Source organism: Macrobrachium rosenbergii, chromosome 44 (genome assembly GCF_040412425.1).
Source record: "Macrobrachium rosenbergii isolate ZJJX-2024 chromosome 44, ASM4041242v1, whole genome shotgun sequence".
Lineage (NCBI taxonomy): Eukaryota > Metazoa > Arthropoda > Malacostraca > Decapoda > Palaemonidae > Macrobrachium > Macrobrachium rosenbergii.
This window is the reverse complement of record NC_089784.1, coordinates 45019452-45035829: the sequence shown is the minus strand read 5'-3', so window position 1 is coordinate 45035829 and position 16378 is coordinate 45019452. Positions and strand designations below refer to the sequence as shown.

Below are 16378 nucleotides of genomic sequence, written 5' to 3'. Positions count from 1 at the left end.
CCAAATGAGTTTTGAAGGCCATTCCTACCGTGACACCGGCCTGTGGGTGGATATGTAGTCTAACGGTTGTGTATGTTCGTCAGTACTGTTCCTGTAGTATATATATTTGACTTCTAATACTTTGTATCAGTCCTTCGTCAATAGCTTGGAAATAAAGTCGAAACCGGTCATTTTTCACTTGTGGTATGTATGATAAATGAATCACATACAAAAGTGATTATAATCATATATATATATTTATGTATAATTTATATATATATATATATATATATATATATATATATATATATATATATATATATATATATATATATAAATATAATAGTGGGCCTAGTGGCACACTGGCCAAGTGTCATAGGCATTGGGACCTGTCCCCTACTGGCTGTCGGCCTAAGAAACAAGAGATCAGCGCTTGCCCTATGAGCCTAGAGAGGCCCTGGAGGATCTTAACTTAATATATATATATATATATATATATATATATATATATATATATATATATATATATATATATATATATATATATATATATATATATATATATATATATAACTACCACTCATTCTGTTTGATGATTTATGGGGTCATGAGATCATTATAGTTATTGTGTTCAGTTTATAGCGTCATTTTCCCCTCTGCGCAGATTGATTTTCTTTATTTTATTTTACGATTGAGCGATTGCTTTTCATAGGCTGCTATCAGACCAACAATGATTATTGGAGCTGTTTCATTCAGGTAGACTTAAACACCTATTCTCTTTTGGCGGCTTTGTTAATACTAGATCAATCCGTCAATTAATCCTTGTTCTCCCCGCTGATTCCTGAACAAGTCAGCTTCTTCTACCCTAAACTTGGCAGGTATTTGATCTCTTGATGAACATGTTGATCCAGCCAAGATAGCCTGAGGAATAATTATATTGTTAGTTGAACCTGTACATTCATGATTTACGTCCTATGCGCAACACCTTTCTTTGTTACTATGGTTTTGTTATCAAGTAATTGTATTTGTGGTTGGGGATTTTAATAGAAACAAAAGAAAAATAAAAGGCACATTATTCTTGATAACTGCGCTTTATCCTTGCCTTTAACAACAGGCTGAAGTGTATCGTAAACAGGCATGTCTGGTGTTTACATGCTGAAATGAGTATTTTTTCATTTTTTAGCAAATGCTTTTTATACTTGGAACAAAACATAAGGTTTATTTTTGCTCTTCTTATTAAAGATATATTAAAAGCATATTCTAAACACAATCACACCAAGATTTACACTCACGATTAGTTCTTGTATAGACTGTCGGGAGAGCACCAATTTTACAGAAGGCCCCCCAAGACACAATTCCAATATTCGTCAGACATTTCCCACCACATCCTTCGCCTTCGGCTAACAGAGGGCCGCCGGAGTCTCCCTGTGGGTCGTAATGATCTCTCCATTATTAGGGAACATAGAAGAAAAGCACAAGGAAGGAGAAGAATTTAGATAACTAAAACTATCAAAGTTAGCGCTCCCTACGTAAAAAAAAAAAAAAAAAAACATGGAGGATATAAACTTAACTTGTTAAATTCATATTTTATGACACGTATTGGCTAGCCTAATAACACATCAGGGTGTCATAATCTCCAGAAATGAATTCATATATCTTTGATTGTTTCTGCGTGTTTCTTATGAAATTAGCGTCGGCTTATTTTTATTACAATAAAATTTATTTTTTTTCCGAGAGGAATTCTGTCCAACAACAACAGCAACAACAACAATAATAATAATAATAATAATAATAAAAATAGCACAGATATTAGAAAGGATATAACGATACGTAATACTTGTTAAGGGCAGAAGACTTATTAGATTTGCCTGTAAATACCTTGATAATTCTCTGAAAATTCTAACTTCATTTTAATTATTGGCATTTGTTATTTTCAAAACAAAATTTGTTATTTACTTTCTTGCTACTATATCAAACAGGTCTGCTACTGAATTAGCATCTCATTTGACCTAACATTTTTCTTAGCTAACAGGCCAGCGGCTTAGTGATGAAATTGTGCATTTTTTGCTACAAGCATGAAAGTTTGCACAAAGGTGCCTTTTGGTACCCTAAAGAGATATAGATATGGAGACATTTGAAAAAATAGGTGTAAACCATTTTTTTTCGGCCACTTTTCAAAATCGCCGCCATAATTGTTAATTTCTTCTATTTTTGCTCCTAAGACAGCTGAAATAATTTTGGTGTCGTAACATATGTTTTTGGGGCCAATGAATTCATTAAAACGTGAAAACACTCTGGGCCTCTTAGTTTCAAAATTACTTGAAATCAGGTTTATCAAATTAAATTACAACAAATGGATACATAATATTGTATTGGCATATTGAAAATTCTGTTTCTAAGATAGGTTAAATGGAAATGTAATCAATAAACCAATGTTACGAAATAAAAAAAAAAAAACCCTAGGCACTAAAATATCTTCATTGTGAAGAAAAAAAAAGTTTCCATAGTGTTATAATAATTATGGAGAAAAGAAATTGAAATCCATATTTAAATTTAAATACATTATACCAGAATTCTGTCAACTAAGGCGAATTAAGTGTTCTTTGAAATTCCTTAAAATCTTAAACTGTACTCTTAAATTCAATCATTTTCACATGCTACAGTACATTTACATAGGGCAGTACACTTTAGTGACGCCCTGTAACACTTGCATCTCCCCTTGCAACCTATGTGCAGCTGCATGGTAACAATCCTCGGCAAGACTTGGATTCCTGTGCCAGGGTTGTCCACTTTGGTTCCCACTTGTCAATGGCATTTCTAGTCCATCCCCAGTGGCTTAGGTCTGGAAGTAGTGGTGATGGTTCACAAGCCTGTCCCCATACAAGTCATCCTCCCTACACAAATCTTTATTTGTCTAGTTCCATTTACCTGTTTGGTCACTAGTTATATCATACAGGAGTATAACAAATCGTTCCATTACATTAAAATCACTCTCAGTAATGTCAAAAGGAGCACGTGATAGTGTAATGAATATTGCTGTGACCTCATCAAATGCCTTCCAAGAAGGCCAAGCTGTTTTCTTCCCAATTACACCAAAGGAGGACACAGTATCACAACCAGTTATGCTATGGACATTGGTAGGCAGCTGGATTTTAATGACCCAAGATATGAAGCTATATCATGTGCTGGAAGGTAATGAAAGTTCTTTCCCACTCCAGATGCTTTCCACACTTCATCAAGAGTGAGTTGGTTAACAAAAGCTATTGCCAAAACTACTACATCTGTATCGAATGTTCTCAAAAGTGCCCTCTTGCATCCACTTCTTGCTGCATCCATCAGATGTAATATCATTCTGGGGTCAGCCTCTTCATGCTTACATGGCTGTAATCTGGCTGTTTCATATTCTGTGTTGCAAAGGACTCTCTCTCCAGATGCTGCAATGATAACCTTATCACTCTCAATTGACACTGATTGCTCTGATAAATATTCAAACAGTTCAGTCTTGTTTTCATCAATGTGGAGAAACTCTTGCCAGTATGTTGGAATTGTGTCCGCTTGTACTGGTCTTCTTAACCTCTTCCACGACGTTCTCTTGCGGATGTTTTCAACGAATCCTTAAGGTACTGATCCCACAAGAGGTCTGTTCTACTGGTACTTTGGTCTAAGTGTTTCTGGAGATGCGGCAAAAAGACATCTTTAGTATGTGCTGCAAATGTTTCAGAAGTGCCAGGCTGTAGTATATTCACTACTGCAGCTCCATCTACAACGGTGACATCTACAGGTGGACGAATATCAGTTGGCGCTATATACTTCTCTAAACACTGAAGATGATTTGATTTTATACAAGGCCGGGGTTTCCCCAAATGTGATATAGATGGAGGGTAAGGTTGATTTTCATAACTGAAGAAATCCTCAAGATTTCCATCTCTTGTCTGCCATGAAATGTAAAGTCTTGAAAACAAATTACAGTCACTTAGTAAACTAGCAACTTGTGTTTTAGATGAAGGTGTTTGCTTTCTGAACTGGCAGGACATCAGGGGCGTCTTGTTTTTCTTTAATATAGGCTTGATACTGATCCTCCCTAATGCTTTCAATTTTTTCAATAGCATTCATAACCGAGGCACCTGCAATATTTTTGCTGTGCATTATAACAAGATCATTAGTGTCTTCCAGGAATGGTTGATCATATTCTTCAATAACTTCCAGTAACGAATGGACATCTTTCATAAAAGCAGGTTGTTGACTTTTCTTCTGTACATGGTGTTTTAAGATTTCACTGTGTGTGTGGGATACCTGGTGCTCATTTTCCAATACTGTCTTAAATTCATTTACTAGTCTTGCAACCTCAGGTCCGCCTACTGTCCACCTTCTAAGAACTGCTGGATTTTGTGTCAGTCCCACTGCACCACCTTCACTTTTCACTGAGGTGTTATTTTGCTCATGTGCTTGGTCTGTTGGAATCCTGTAGAAGGGCCAGCCTGTTTTGTTCACAACGAAATATCCTTTTTAAACTCTAATGCAATCCCATAGTGTGTCGCGTGTATTGCTGTCATGTCCGTGATGTGGACAGGTAAGCATCTAGAATAGTTTTGGTGGTCCAGTGCAAAGAACCATGGTGTTATTTTGTTCAGGACCTGGGTGTATAGCTGAAAATTGCCTTCATGGAGAGACTTTACATACAATAATAGCAAAATTTCCAAAGACAAGACAATCCACCAGAAGTGAAATGTTGGACAGGAAGTTTTTTTGGACTCCCAATATTCAAAGGATAGTGGTTCACTACCTTCGGGTAGTGTGTTGTCGTAATGTGGATACGCTTTATGTATAAGGATATGCAAGGTGCAAGCCATAACCTGGTGCGCCCTGCTGGCCTTCAAAAATAAGTTGGCAACACCAAATGATGCTAAATGGGAATCTGTCTAGGCCTCTGTCCAGCCACTATCCCTGAGCCAGTCTCCAATAACCTTAAGGAATGCCCCCAAACATGATAACAAATTTGTCTTAACCATCCGTTACAGGGTACTGCCATTGAATATTTTTTGCAAGAGAATAAAGGGGCAGATGAACAGCAATGGCAGAGGCTTGTCCTGCATTCAGAAGCTGTACTGTCTGCTTGATAACAGTTCTTTGTTGGGCGAGCGGCTTCCGTTCTCAGCTACCACCCTGTTGGCCGCAAGTTCGAATCTCCGACCGGCCAATGAAGAATAAGAGGAATTTATTTCTGGTGATAGAAATTCATTTCTCGCAATAATGTGGTTCGGATTCCACAATAAGCTGTAGGCGCCGTTGCTAGGTAACCAATTGGTTCTTAGCCACGTAAAATAGATCTAATCCTTCAGGCTAGCCCTAGGAGAGCTGTTAATCAGCTCAGTGGTCTGGTTAAACTAAGATATACTTAACCTAACTTAACTTGATAACATTCATAGCTTGCTCGTGGAACAATGGAAGTAAGGACGAAATTGCTGGCAAATCAAGAGCGGGTGAAACTTGGTGTGCTGCATGATACATCACAGATGGCTTCATTCTCGTGTGAGGTCTTAACCCAGTCAAGCCATCTGTCGAGTATCTACAGAATTAGCAATATATATATATATATATATATATATATATATATATATATATATATATATACTATTATTTTTGTTTTTGTGGTTTTTATGTTATATGTGTTAATGGTGAAGTTCCCGCTAAGGTCGCCGGAAGAATAGTATTGAAACATGTAGTTGGTAGTGATGACGGCCTCAGGGACTTAAGGAAGGAGACTATAGAATGAAAAGTGTTTGTATATGGACGCATAGCCTGAAGGGGGCCTTAATCCTTGATGCTAATTTTGATGAAAGAATAGCGCTGAAACGCATGGTGGTCTCAAGAATTATTGTTTCTATTAATTCTGATACCAACAATAACGAATCATTATTATTATTATTAAAACTATAAGGCCTAGAGTGTTTTAGTATGTTTTAATGAATTCCTTGACCCGAAAAACATGTTACGATACCAAAACTGTTATTTCAGCTATCTTAGAAGCAAAGATAGACGAAGTTAGCAATTATGGCGGCGATTCTGGAAAATGGCCGAAAAAAATGGTTTATACCTATTTTTTCAAATGTTTCCATATCTACATTTCTTTAGGGTGTCAAGAGGCACCTTTGTGCAAAACTTCATGCTTGTAGTAAAAAATGCACAATTCATCCCAAAATTGTCATGAAGCCGCTCGACTACAAGCATTTGTCACTAGCATACTATTTGCTACTTTCATACTACTTGTACTTGCAGGACGTGTTTCGTCTGCTGTAATTATATCACTTGCTACTTACATATGCATAGCTAATCACAATTTTTCTGGGATACTAGTTCTGAGTTATTTGCGATTTAAGTGCTTCTTACTTACATGGCAGGCGGTCTCCCCACTGAAAAGATGGCCAGCACAAATCGTGTTGGGAGTGACACCGCCTAACAAGGCGACAAGTGCTTGACAAGCCTCGTTGGTCATCGTCTTGACGTTGGCAAAGCGCAAGACTTTCGAAGGGCCGCCAACTGTTGGAAACATGGATTCGGTTCTGTTTATTATGCTGTAACTAATTCTTGTTCTAGTTCATTTGAATGCCGTATATTGGTTTATAATTTTTTATTTCCCTTGAATTTAGTTACTATTTCTGGTAATGTGATAAAATTCTATCCAATACACAGGATTTCTATAATTTTTCCTTCAAGGAAAGGAATTGTTGAGATAGAGAAACTTTGGATTATAGATGATTAAATTACAAAACTGTTATCTTTCTAAATTGTCTTTCTGTTTCTTTCCCCCTAACATTGTATATTTATTTATGCTTACACTTATCCTCTGTGGCTCCCCACCCAACAACCAAAGCATTCGCCTTAGGATAACCGAGATGCGGCCTAGGAAGACACACTGGGGCCACGGAATTGTCTTCTGGGAAATCGAGAGATTCGTCCAGTTCCACGAGACCGATATCATGTTGTAGAGGTTTTCTTGAGGAAAAGCCTTCATGCCACACTATCTGAGAAGGAAATTAGGAAAAATGGATGAAAAAATAATTAATGGACGAAAAACTGTAAACATAATAATGTTCAAACATTTTCTGACCCACAAAAGCGGAAGAATAATAATTAAACGCAAATTACTGACTTTACTGTCTTGGAGAGGAAAGTCATGAACACATTTACACATTGCAGAACTATTAAATCGAGCGTAGTTATACTATCTGTCAACAGAGAACGTACCGAAAATAATAATGAGGATAAAATATTTTAAATAAGGTAAACTGGATATACTATTTGAAAGGTCACAACAGCAAAAATTAGCCATACCAGAGGATGCAGTATTCAAAATAAATTATGACAAAGGAAAAAGACAAGAAAGAATTGAAGAAATGAGAAAAAATACAAATAATACAAAAGCGTGCTGCCATAGAGGGAAAAATAAATAAAAAGAAGAAAACCTCAGTATTACCAAAGAAAGCAAAATAAATATACCTTAAGAAAACAAAGAATGTAAAAGGACAGTAAAGGGATAAGGAATTTTGTGAACCTACTACAGCACAATAAGAGGAACATTTACAAAAAGAAGCTGTACTTCTTCTGAAGCAAGGAACTTGTGGCAACAACGCTAATGGACGAACACGGATATTAGAAGCCCAGCGACAGTCGCAAGTGGACTTTGGAAAAACATAAATATTTACGTATTTTGCTTTTATTCTTCGAGTGATGTTCGTCTCCTCTGACGTCGACCAGTCGTGCTCTCCTATGACAACTTCTAGGTTCTCAGGGCGGACACTGTAAGGCAATTAATGATGGTCACACAAAATGACAACATTCGTTTATACTGAATAATGCTTGAATACAGATGGCACTTAAGTAACTTGCCCAAAAAAATCTGCATTTCTTGCTGGTGGCCTAATAAGGCCAATTCTGTTTAGAACAGACAATCAGACATCCTGAACATGAAGAGAAATTTTATATGCATCTTGTGTTAAAAGTGCTGCTAGCTTTTACATTTTGAAGTAAATGACAGCACGTGTTATATTTCTTTTAGGAATGGAATTCAACTGTTATGAAGTTCGGCAGTATATGATATGAAATATGGTTGTGAGAATTCTGTATCAAAATGAGCATGATCAGACGCCAACGAAATTACTACTCCTCCCCTTTCATTTCCCTTGTAAATTTCTACTACTATGTAGTAGAAATTTACATTTTCCCTGTGGTACATTTGCATAAACACTTCACGTGTCACTGGGATTATAATCATATATACAAGCACACACACAAACTGTATATATATATATATATATATATATATATATATATATATATATATATATATATATATATATATATATATATATATATATATATATACATACACATACACACACACACACACACACACACACACACACATATATATATATATATATATATATATATATATATATATATATATATGTGTGTGTGTGTGTGTGTTAAACGCCCTATTAAAGGCGTTTTAGACTTTACCTACCTTGAAGATGCAAAAATCTTGGTAGCTCTGTCCTGCATCCCACCTTGCTGAGCGTCACATCTTTCCCAATCTTACACACACTCACTTCTCTCGTGCTCTCACGAATTCTAAGAAAATCTTCATCTAAACTGATGTGTATAAATCAAACCCCAGAATATCAAAATAGACATTTATTAATAAGCCCAACAATTTATCAATGTAAAATGAAAATAAGCACGTTAGTTAGGAAACCCCATCAAAATGTAACCCTCAAAAGCAAAAATCTCACAGTCACCAAAAGAACATAATAAGCGGAACTAATTCCCATTCCCCCATCAATTTCTCCTGAAAGTTCCATAATAACACCAAGTCTCTTTCTAAGTAATTTTAAGTCATTGTCTTTAGTTCCTATTATGTGCCAAGATTGATTTATGGCTATCCATCCACTTCATCACCATTTTCCACTTTGGTTATATTACACACATCCGTGCAGATGCGTGTCCACCCCAATTACCCATGGTTCCATTGAAACATTCTGTACAAAGGAGAAGGAACCATCTCTGTTAAAAGAAATTGAATATCACCCAGATACCAACACACAGCACCACATGAGATGAATGTTGAATAATGGTACAAGAATAATCACCAAAAACAGATCTGTAAAAATTAATAATTTTTCTAAGTCTTCTACTCACTTTCAGCGAATGGAATCATGGGAATTCCAATTCCCAGTGTGTCCAACACGTCCTTTTAGACTGGGGTGTCACACAAGAGTGAGCAATCTTTCAGAAACCTATTTGCACTGAGTGTTTTCATAACACACCCAAAAATCCAATTAGAACTGGACCAAAAAGTTCCATGGAAACTTCCATGTTTGGACACGCGTTACTGTCTCTGGGAGCTCTCGGACAATGTTTAGGTCACCGACCGATGATCAGTTGCTGACCCCCACAGGTGACTGTACGCTGGGCACTGAATTAACAAACACATATACTCATTTGCCTTGCAAGGCTTGTTAAACACTGCAAGAGACCGTGTGTCATGAGCATGTACACCAATTCCTGTACACATGCTCACACACGCACTAAAATATATATATATATATATATATATATATATATATATATATATATATATATATATATATATATATATATATATATATATATATATATATATTGTAGATACAGGAGATTCACTACAAAGAGGCCCTGAATATTGTGTTGTAATTCCTGTTAAGGTGAAGCAATGTGAACCAAAAATGTGCAATGTCTTCGGCAGTATATGGATATTTAAGGAAAGCAGAAAGGGAGTGCGTCGGAGCGATAAGGTAGGTGCCAGACAGCCATTTGCTGACTCCAAGAGCATATCCTCTTACTCTTCAGTCAGTCACACAAATTCTCATAACGATGGCAGTGTACAGTACTGAACAGCAAGTTTTCATGGTGCGAATCTATTGGGTCACCAGTTCGTTTAGACAATGTCGGAGTGAATTTAGGAAGAAATATCGCCGTCCAAAAATGTTGGAGGACACCATAGCGAACATGCAACATTGCCTGCAGACATCACCTACAAAACCTCTGAGATGCCTAGCACAGGACAGTGGCAGATCGTATTCAACATGTCAATGAGCTGCAAAAAGGGCAAAATTGCATGCATATCATGCCACTGTGGTTCAGGAGCTCCAAGTTACTGACAAGGAGAAAAGAATCACATATTATCACTGGTTCCTGGTTCCAGGCATTTGTGACCGACAACCAACAAATGTTGTATATCACATGGCTCTTGGATGAGGAATGGTTCCATTTGTCAGGATACATTAACTCTCAAAACACTCACCAACAACAACCACTCCATGATAAAAAAGTTGGTGTGTGGCCGTGATTTCTCGCTTGCATATCATAAGCCCCATTTTCTTTTACAACACGTTGAACACCAATGTACATGGACATTTTTCAACAATTCGTGAATCAACTGGATAATCATGAGTTAATGGAAGGTTACTTCCAGCAAGATGGAGCAACGTGTCACACATCAGCAAGGAGCATGGCATCGTAACAAGCCTCGCACTATGGAAGATTTAAAGCAAAACATCGAACCTGACATTGCTGCTATCCCCATACATCCCCGGTGTTTGCCCAGATGTTTAGGAACATGGAACGCAGCATCCAAATGTGTCTGGCAGAAAATGGTAATCACTTCCAGCACTGCATGTGATGCAATTGACTACAGTACATATATGTCAAGGTACATAACACATGTTTTTGGTTCAAATGCTTCAGCCTAGCAGGATTTACAACACAACATTCACGGCCTCTTTCAAGTGTCAATGAGCTGTAAAAGGGCAACATTGCATGCTTATTGTGTCACTAGTTCAGGAGCTCAAAGAGACTAATAAGGAGAAAAGAATCACATACTGTCACTGGTTCCAAGCATTTGTGACCAAATGCATGTATATGTACATACATACACACACACACACACACACACATATATATATATATATATATATATATATATATATATATATATATATATATATATATATTGTAAAGAGTAGCGCCAAAATACGCTAGGAAACTGTTCTCCTTTCCTGCTTTGGGTTGGTTTGAACCTTTGAAGGTCGGGGTATAGGGGCTCAGAGAATATAATAGTTTGGGGACAGTAATCTGGCTTTGCACTGTTTTCTTTGGTACAGGGAAAGAAAATCGTTTTCTATGATATAGTCGTGTCGTCGACCTGGGTCAGGACATCGCCCCCTACCCCTGTCCAGAAGCAATAAAAGGTCAGGGCCAGGACAGCTCTCTCTCACACGCGGTCGCTAGTTTAAGCCAAGCAGTCACGCCTCGGCAGGCCGTTGCCCCTGCCCTCCTCTTCCGCTCGCCGCCACGTGGATCCCATCGCCGCCCTGTGTGCCCCGTGTTCCATTCCACGTGGCCTTAGAAGACTGCAAGGGGGATTGCAAGTCTTCCAAACGCGAGCTGACATTAAACGGCGGCCTTTTCATCATCCCAAGGGCGCCCTTTTCCGCCCCAATCTACGACTTGAAGAAATACTTTGGAGAGGAGGCTACCATTTGTCCACGCTCCCACACGTGGTTCTCGGCAGAAGACGTCGGCATCCCTACGCCCCTACAAATGTGGTAATGTACCCAAAACGAGTTGCTAGTCACGATTACTTAGCCTTTTGCATTTATTAATCTCTGGGCCTATAACTTTGTGTTCCCTGATATTCCTTGGTTCAAGCCAGGCCCACGTGTTCACAGCTTCTTTCCTCTGAGTCACAAGTAACGCCTCGGGGAGTCCTTGGCGCCTTCAGTGCACCCCGAGTAATTCAATCCCCAAATTCCAGCATTAGATGTGTAACGTGGTTCCAAATATCGTTTCAGAAAGACGCCTGTAGCAGAATTATCCTTGGTCCGTGTTCCTGGCATTCCTAAGCTCCCCCTTCGGGAGGACTTCTACGGCAGTAATTCACCGTGTTTTCAGTTAATTTTCCCTTTGACCTTGTGTGCTATCAAATATAACTATTTTTATATCCACGTGTTTCACGCACTTCCCTAGTGAAGAGCCCTCCGCTCCGTGTACTTCTTTTTGTTTGTGTTTTATATGTCCTGGGTATCTTACAAGGCCATTTTCGAGTAAAGTAATAATTGTGGAGTCATAAGATCCACCTACACCAGGAAACATATAAAAATGGCGACCTGACCAGTGATTCTCGTAATGATTGCATCCCCCTCTTCCCTTTGTTGTTTGTGTTGCAATTTGTGAAATCAGCAATTAGCTCAGCTAAGCTGGATACGAGACAGATTACGAACCTTTGAAAAGCCAGCGCAACAGGCCAAGGAAATTCTGCGTAAGTAAACTGTGTTTATTTAGCGTAGGACGCTTTAGAAAACGTGACTAGTCCTAGGAATTTTTTTATAGTAGGGCGCATGTCCGAGGAAAACGAGAGAGAAATCGCCGAAACTTAGCTTTGGAAGCCTTTGCACGCGGCTTGCATGCCATTCAATTAGGTTATACAGGTGATAAATCATTAAAGGAATAGTGCGCATATTCCTCCTGTAGAAACGAGTGATTTCGAAACCGAATCATTAGATATAGGCGCGAGACCTCGACGTCAACCACGTGTTCGAAAGTCAGATTAGCATTGCTGACGCATTTTTACCCTCTCTCTCTCTCGTTTTAGAAATAGGAGCGAAAGCGTATATTATACGCCCGGGACGAAAAGGGTCAACAACCGTTGTCTCTCAGTTCGGGGAAGTCCCCGGGTGTTTACGTCGTTCATTCATTTGGCGCAGACGGCCTTGACCGTCCATTCCGTGGCCCAGTTAGGAAAACATTTGTTTGTTTGATTTGCTTCGCTATACCAAATTGTTTTGCATTATTGGGGGTCTGGCATTATATGTTCTGTATTGTTCTGTTTTTTTGTGTGTTTGTTTTGTGCTGTTACTACGGCTGCGTGTGTTGCCTATCTGTTGTGAATGTGGGATGGCCACCCACCTAATTGCCCTTGAGAATTACACTTCTCCCATAAGTCAGTAAAACTAGCGCCCTCGCTGATCAGACGTCGTCTGTGCGGAAATTCTAGAGCGCCTATATATTCTATTCTTGTCCCCAATAAATCCATGTCGTCGGTCCGTTGGTGAGACCAATTCATTTTCCATTCAGTCCCCAAATGAGCCCGTTTCGTCGGTAATTCGGGAGACTTAAATATATATCCCAATCTAGTCCCCAAGTAAGCCCGTTTGTCGTTACCTTGGGAGACCAATCATTGCTAATTTATCGTCCCCAATCAGCCCGCTTCGTCGGTAAATAGGGAGACCAATCATTGCTAATTCATCGTCCCCAATCAGCCCGCTCCGTCGGTAAATCGGGAGACCAATCATCGCTAATTCATCGTCCCCAATCAGCCCGCTTCGTCGGTAAATTGGGAGACCAATCATTGCTAATTCATCGTCCCCAATCAGCCCGCTTCGTCGGTAAATCGGGAGACCAATCATTGCTAATTTATCGTCCCCAATCAGCCCGTTTTGTCGGTAAATCGGGAGACCAATCGTTGCCAAATTCATCGTCCCCAGTCAGCCCGCTTCGTCGGTAAATCGGGAGACCAATCATCGCTAATTTATCGTCCCCAATCAGCCCGTTTTGTCGGTAAATCGGGAGACCAATCATCGCTAATTCATCGTCCCCAATCAGCCCGCTTCGTCGGTAAATTGGGAGACCAATCATTGCTAATTCATCGTCCCCAATCAGCCCGCTTCGTCGGTAAATCGGGAGACCAATCATTGCTAATTTATCGTCCCCAATCAGCCCGTTTTGTCGGTAAATCGGGAGACCAATCGTTGCTAAATTCATCGTCCCCAGTCAGCCCGCTTCGTCGGTAAATCGGGAGACCAATCATCGCTAATTTATCGTCCCCAATCAGCCCGCTTCGTCGGTAAACCGGGAGACCTATCATTGCTAATTCATCGTCCCCAATCAGCCCGCTCCGTCGGTAAATCGGGAGACCAATCATTGCTAATTCATCGTCCCCAATCAGGCCGCTTCGTCGGTAAATCGGGAGACCAATCATTGCTAATTTATCGTCCCCAATCAGCCCGCTTCGTCGGTAAATCGGGAGACCAATCATCGCTAATTCATCGTCCCCAATCAGCCCGCTCCGTCGGTAAATAGGGAGACCAATCATTGCTAATTCATCATCCCCAATCAGCCCGCTCCGTCGGTAAATCGGGAGACCAATCATTGCTAATTCATCGTCCCCAATCAGCCCGCTTCGTCGGTAAATCGGGAGACCAATCATTGCTAATCCATCGTCCCCAATCAGCCCGCTCCGTCGGTAAATCGGGAGACCAATCATACGTCCTTTGAAAAAGTGTCCAAGATTCCCACAGCTCTGGGAAATTAATTCTGTGTGTTACTAGCGTCCTCTCCCGCCTGCAAAATGTCGACACGGTCTCAGCAGAGCGAGGATTTCAAGTTCTTCATGTCCTCAGGGAAGGAACTCGGCCTTTCCGGGAGAGAACTAAGAGACTGGGTACAGGAGAGGATGGACGCCATACAGGCAGAACGACAGGCTCAGGAGAGACGAGAAGAAGCCGCAAGGCAGGAACGAGAGGCAGAAAGACAGGCTCAGGAGAGACAAGTAGAAGCAGAAAGACAGGCTCAGGAGAGACGAGAAGAAGCCGCACGGCAGGAACGAGAAGCAGAGAGACAGGAACGGGAGGCAGAGAGGCTGGCTCAGGAGAGACGGGAAGACGCAGAGAGACAGGAACGGGAGGCGGAGAGACTAGCCCAGGAGAAACGAGACGCAGCAGAGAGACTAGCCCAGGAGAAACGAGAAGAAGCCGAGAGGGAAGAAAGGGACAAGCAGCGTGCCCATGAACTCGCAATGCTGCAACAGAGTGGCCCTTCGCCTCCACCTGCCCCCCAGGGAATGAGTGCCTTCAGCCAGGCTATCGCCTGCATGCCAAAGTGGACGGAGGCCGAGCCCGAGGTGTGGCTCGACAGCGCCGAGACAGTGTTAAAGGCCTGCCCCCTGAGTGCCGCCGAACTCTCCCTGGTGTTGGGCAAGTTCCTGGGAGGAAGGCCCTGATTGCCTACAGGGCCCTCCCGCCGAGGAGCAGGAAAATTGGGAGGTCGTACACCAGACTATTGCCAAGGCGTACGAGATAACCCCTGAACGCTGGAGGAGGTGCTGGCGCAGGCTAGTGAAGGAGGCCAATCAAACCTGGGCAGACTGGGCCTACCAGTCCGAGCGTGCCCGTGCCAAATGGTTCGAGGCCGTGGGGTTACGACCCTCCACGATGCCATCGAACAAATACAGATAGAGAACTTCCTACTCTACACCCCGCCGCCCTCGCCATGCACATCGCCGAGAAGGAGCCCCCACCTTAGCTGATTGCTGCCGAATAGCGGATCTATGGGACACCCATCACCCCCAGGAGAGCTTCGCTGCAGCGCAAAATTACGCCACCCGCCTACCTATCAGGTGCCCCTCCGCCGAAGAATGGGCAATCGCAGAAGCCCGTTGTGTGCGGGTTCTGTAAAAGATCGGGCATGCCAAGGAGCAATGCCGCAGTAAACCACCCGCGTCTCTCTCTCCCGGACAGCCCCTAATAAGTCGCCTGCGCCTCTGCCGGGCAGTGCGAAGAGATTTCAGCTAAACCTTTGCACGGCGTGCAAGGTTTATGGCCACTCTTCCTCATGGGCAAAATGCCCTAGAAATAATAAGGCAGGAACTCCCGCCGTCGCCCTGGCAGTAACGAATCCCGAGTCCTTAGGCCCTCCTGCTGAGGGTCCCATCTATGTGGCACCTCCTCGAGGTAAATACTCAGCACGCCAGGTCAAGGCATTTGACGACTCTGGCGCGCAAATTTCCCTCATAAGGAGGGACAAAGTTCCCTATGGAGCTATAATAGACCGACGCAAGCTCGTCACCATTGAGGGCATTAACGATTTTAAATGATCCTCCCTACGGTCCAACTGAGGGTCACCCGACCCCACAGAGCCAGGACCCTTCGTCTCGCCCGTAGCGAAACACATTCCAGGAGACTATGACGTCCTCCTGGGCCAAGACTTTACGTCCCCTTTCAAGCCACAACCATTACGGGGTCCCCATCCCCAATAAATCATCCAAATCCGAGTCCAGTGCCCGGCACGGCATCAGTGCCAGTGCCGAGGCCTCAGCCAGATCTCCCTTCAGGAGAATCTCGGCCTTCCACTCCTCTGCCAGTGCCCCTTCGGCGCACTGAGCAGTGCCAGTCTCCGTCCGTCCAGACAAACGAGACCACCACCACATCGCCACCAGCGCCAGTGCCAATGTCAGTGCCTGAGCTGGTCACCCCTGCAAGCAAGTCGACCCCGCCCCCTCCGGCCGTCCCTCTCTCTGCCCGCC

The 16378-nt window shown here is 41.7% G+C and overlaps 1 protein-coding gene across 1 annotated transcript in view; it reads right to left on the bottom strand.

The window, feature by feature from the left end:
- Positions 1 to 542: 542 nt before the first annotated feature.
- LOC136829619 (trypsin 3A1-like) overlaps positions 543 to 16378 on the bottom strand; it is a 50986-nt gene continuing 35150 nt past the window's right edge. Inside the window, exons 4-8 of the mRNA XM_067088467.1 lie at positions 7683 to 7776; positions 6815 to 7001; positions 6371 to 6516; positions 1272 to 1404; positions 543 to 900 (exon numbers count right to left, since the gene is read on the bottom strand). Of these exons, the coding sequence (XP_066944568.1) occupies positions 845 to 900; positions 1272 to 1404; positions 6371 to 6516; positions 6815 to 7001; positions 7683 to 7776 (616 nt within the window). The 3' untranslated portion in view covers positions 543 to 844. The remainder of the gene's footprint in view (positions 901 to 1271; positions 1405 to 6370; positions 6517 to 6814; positions 7002 to 7682; positions 7777 to 16378) is intronic.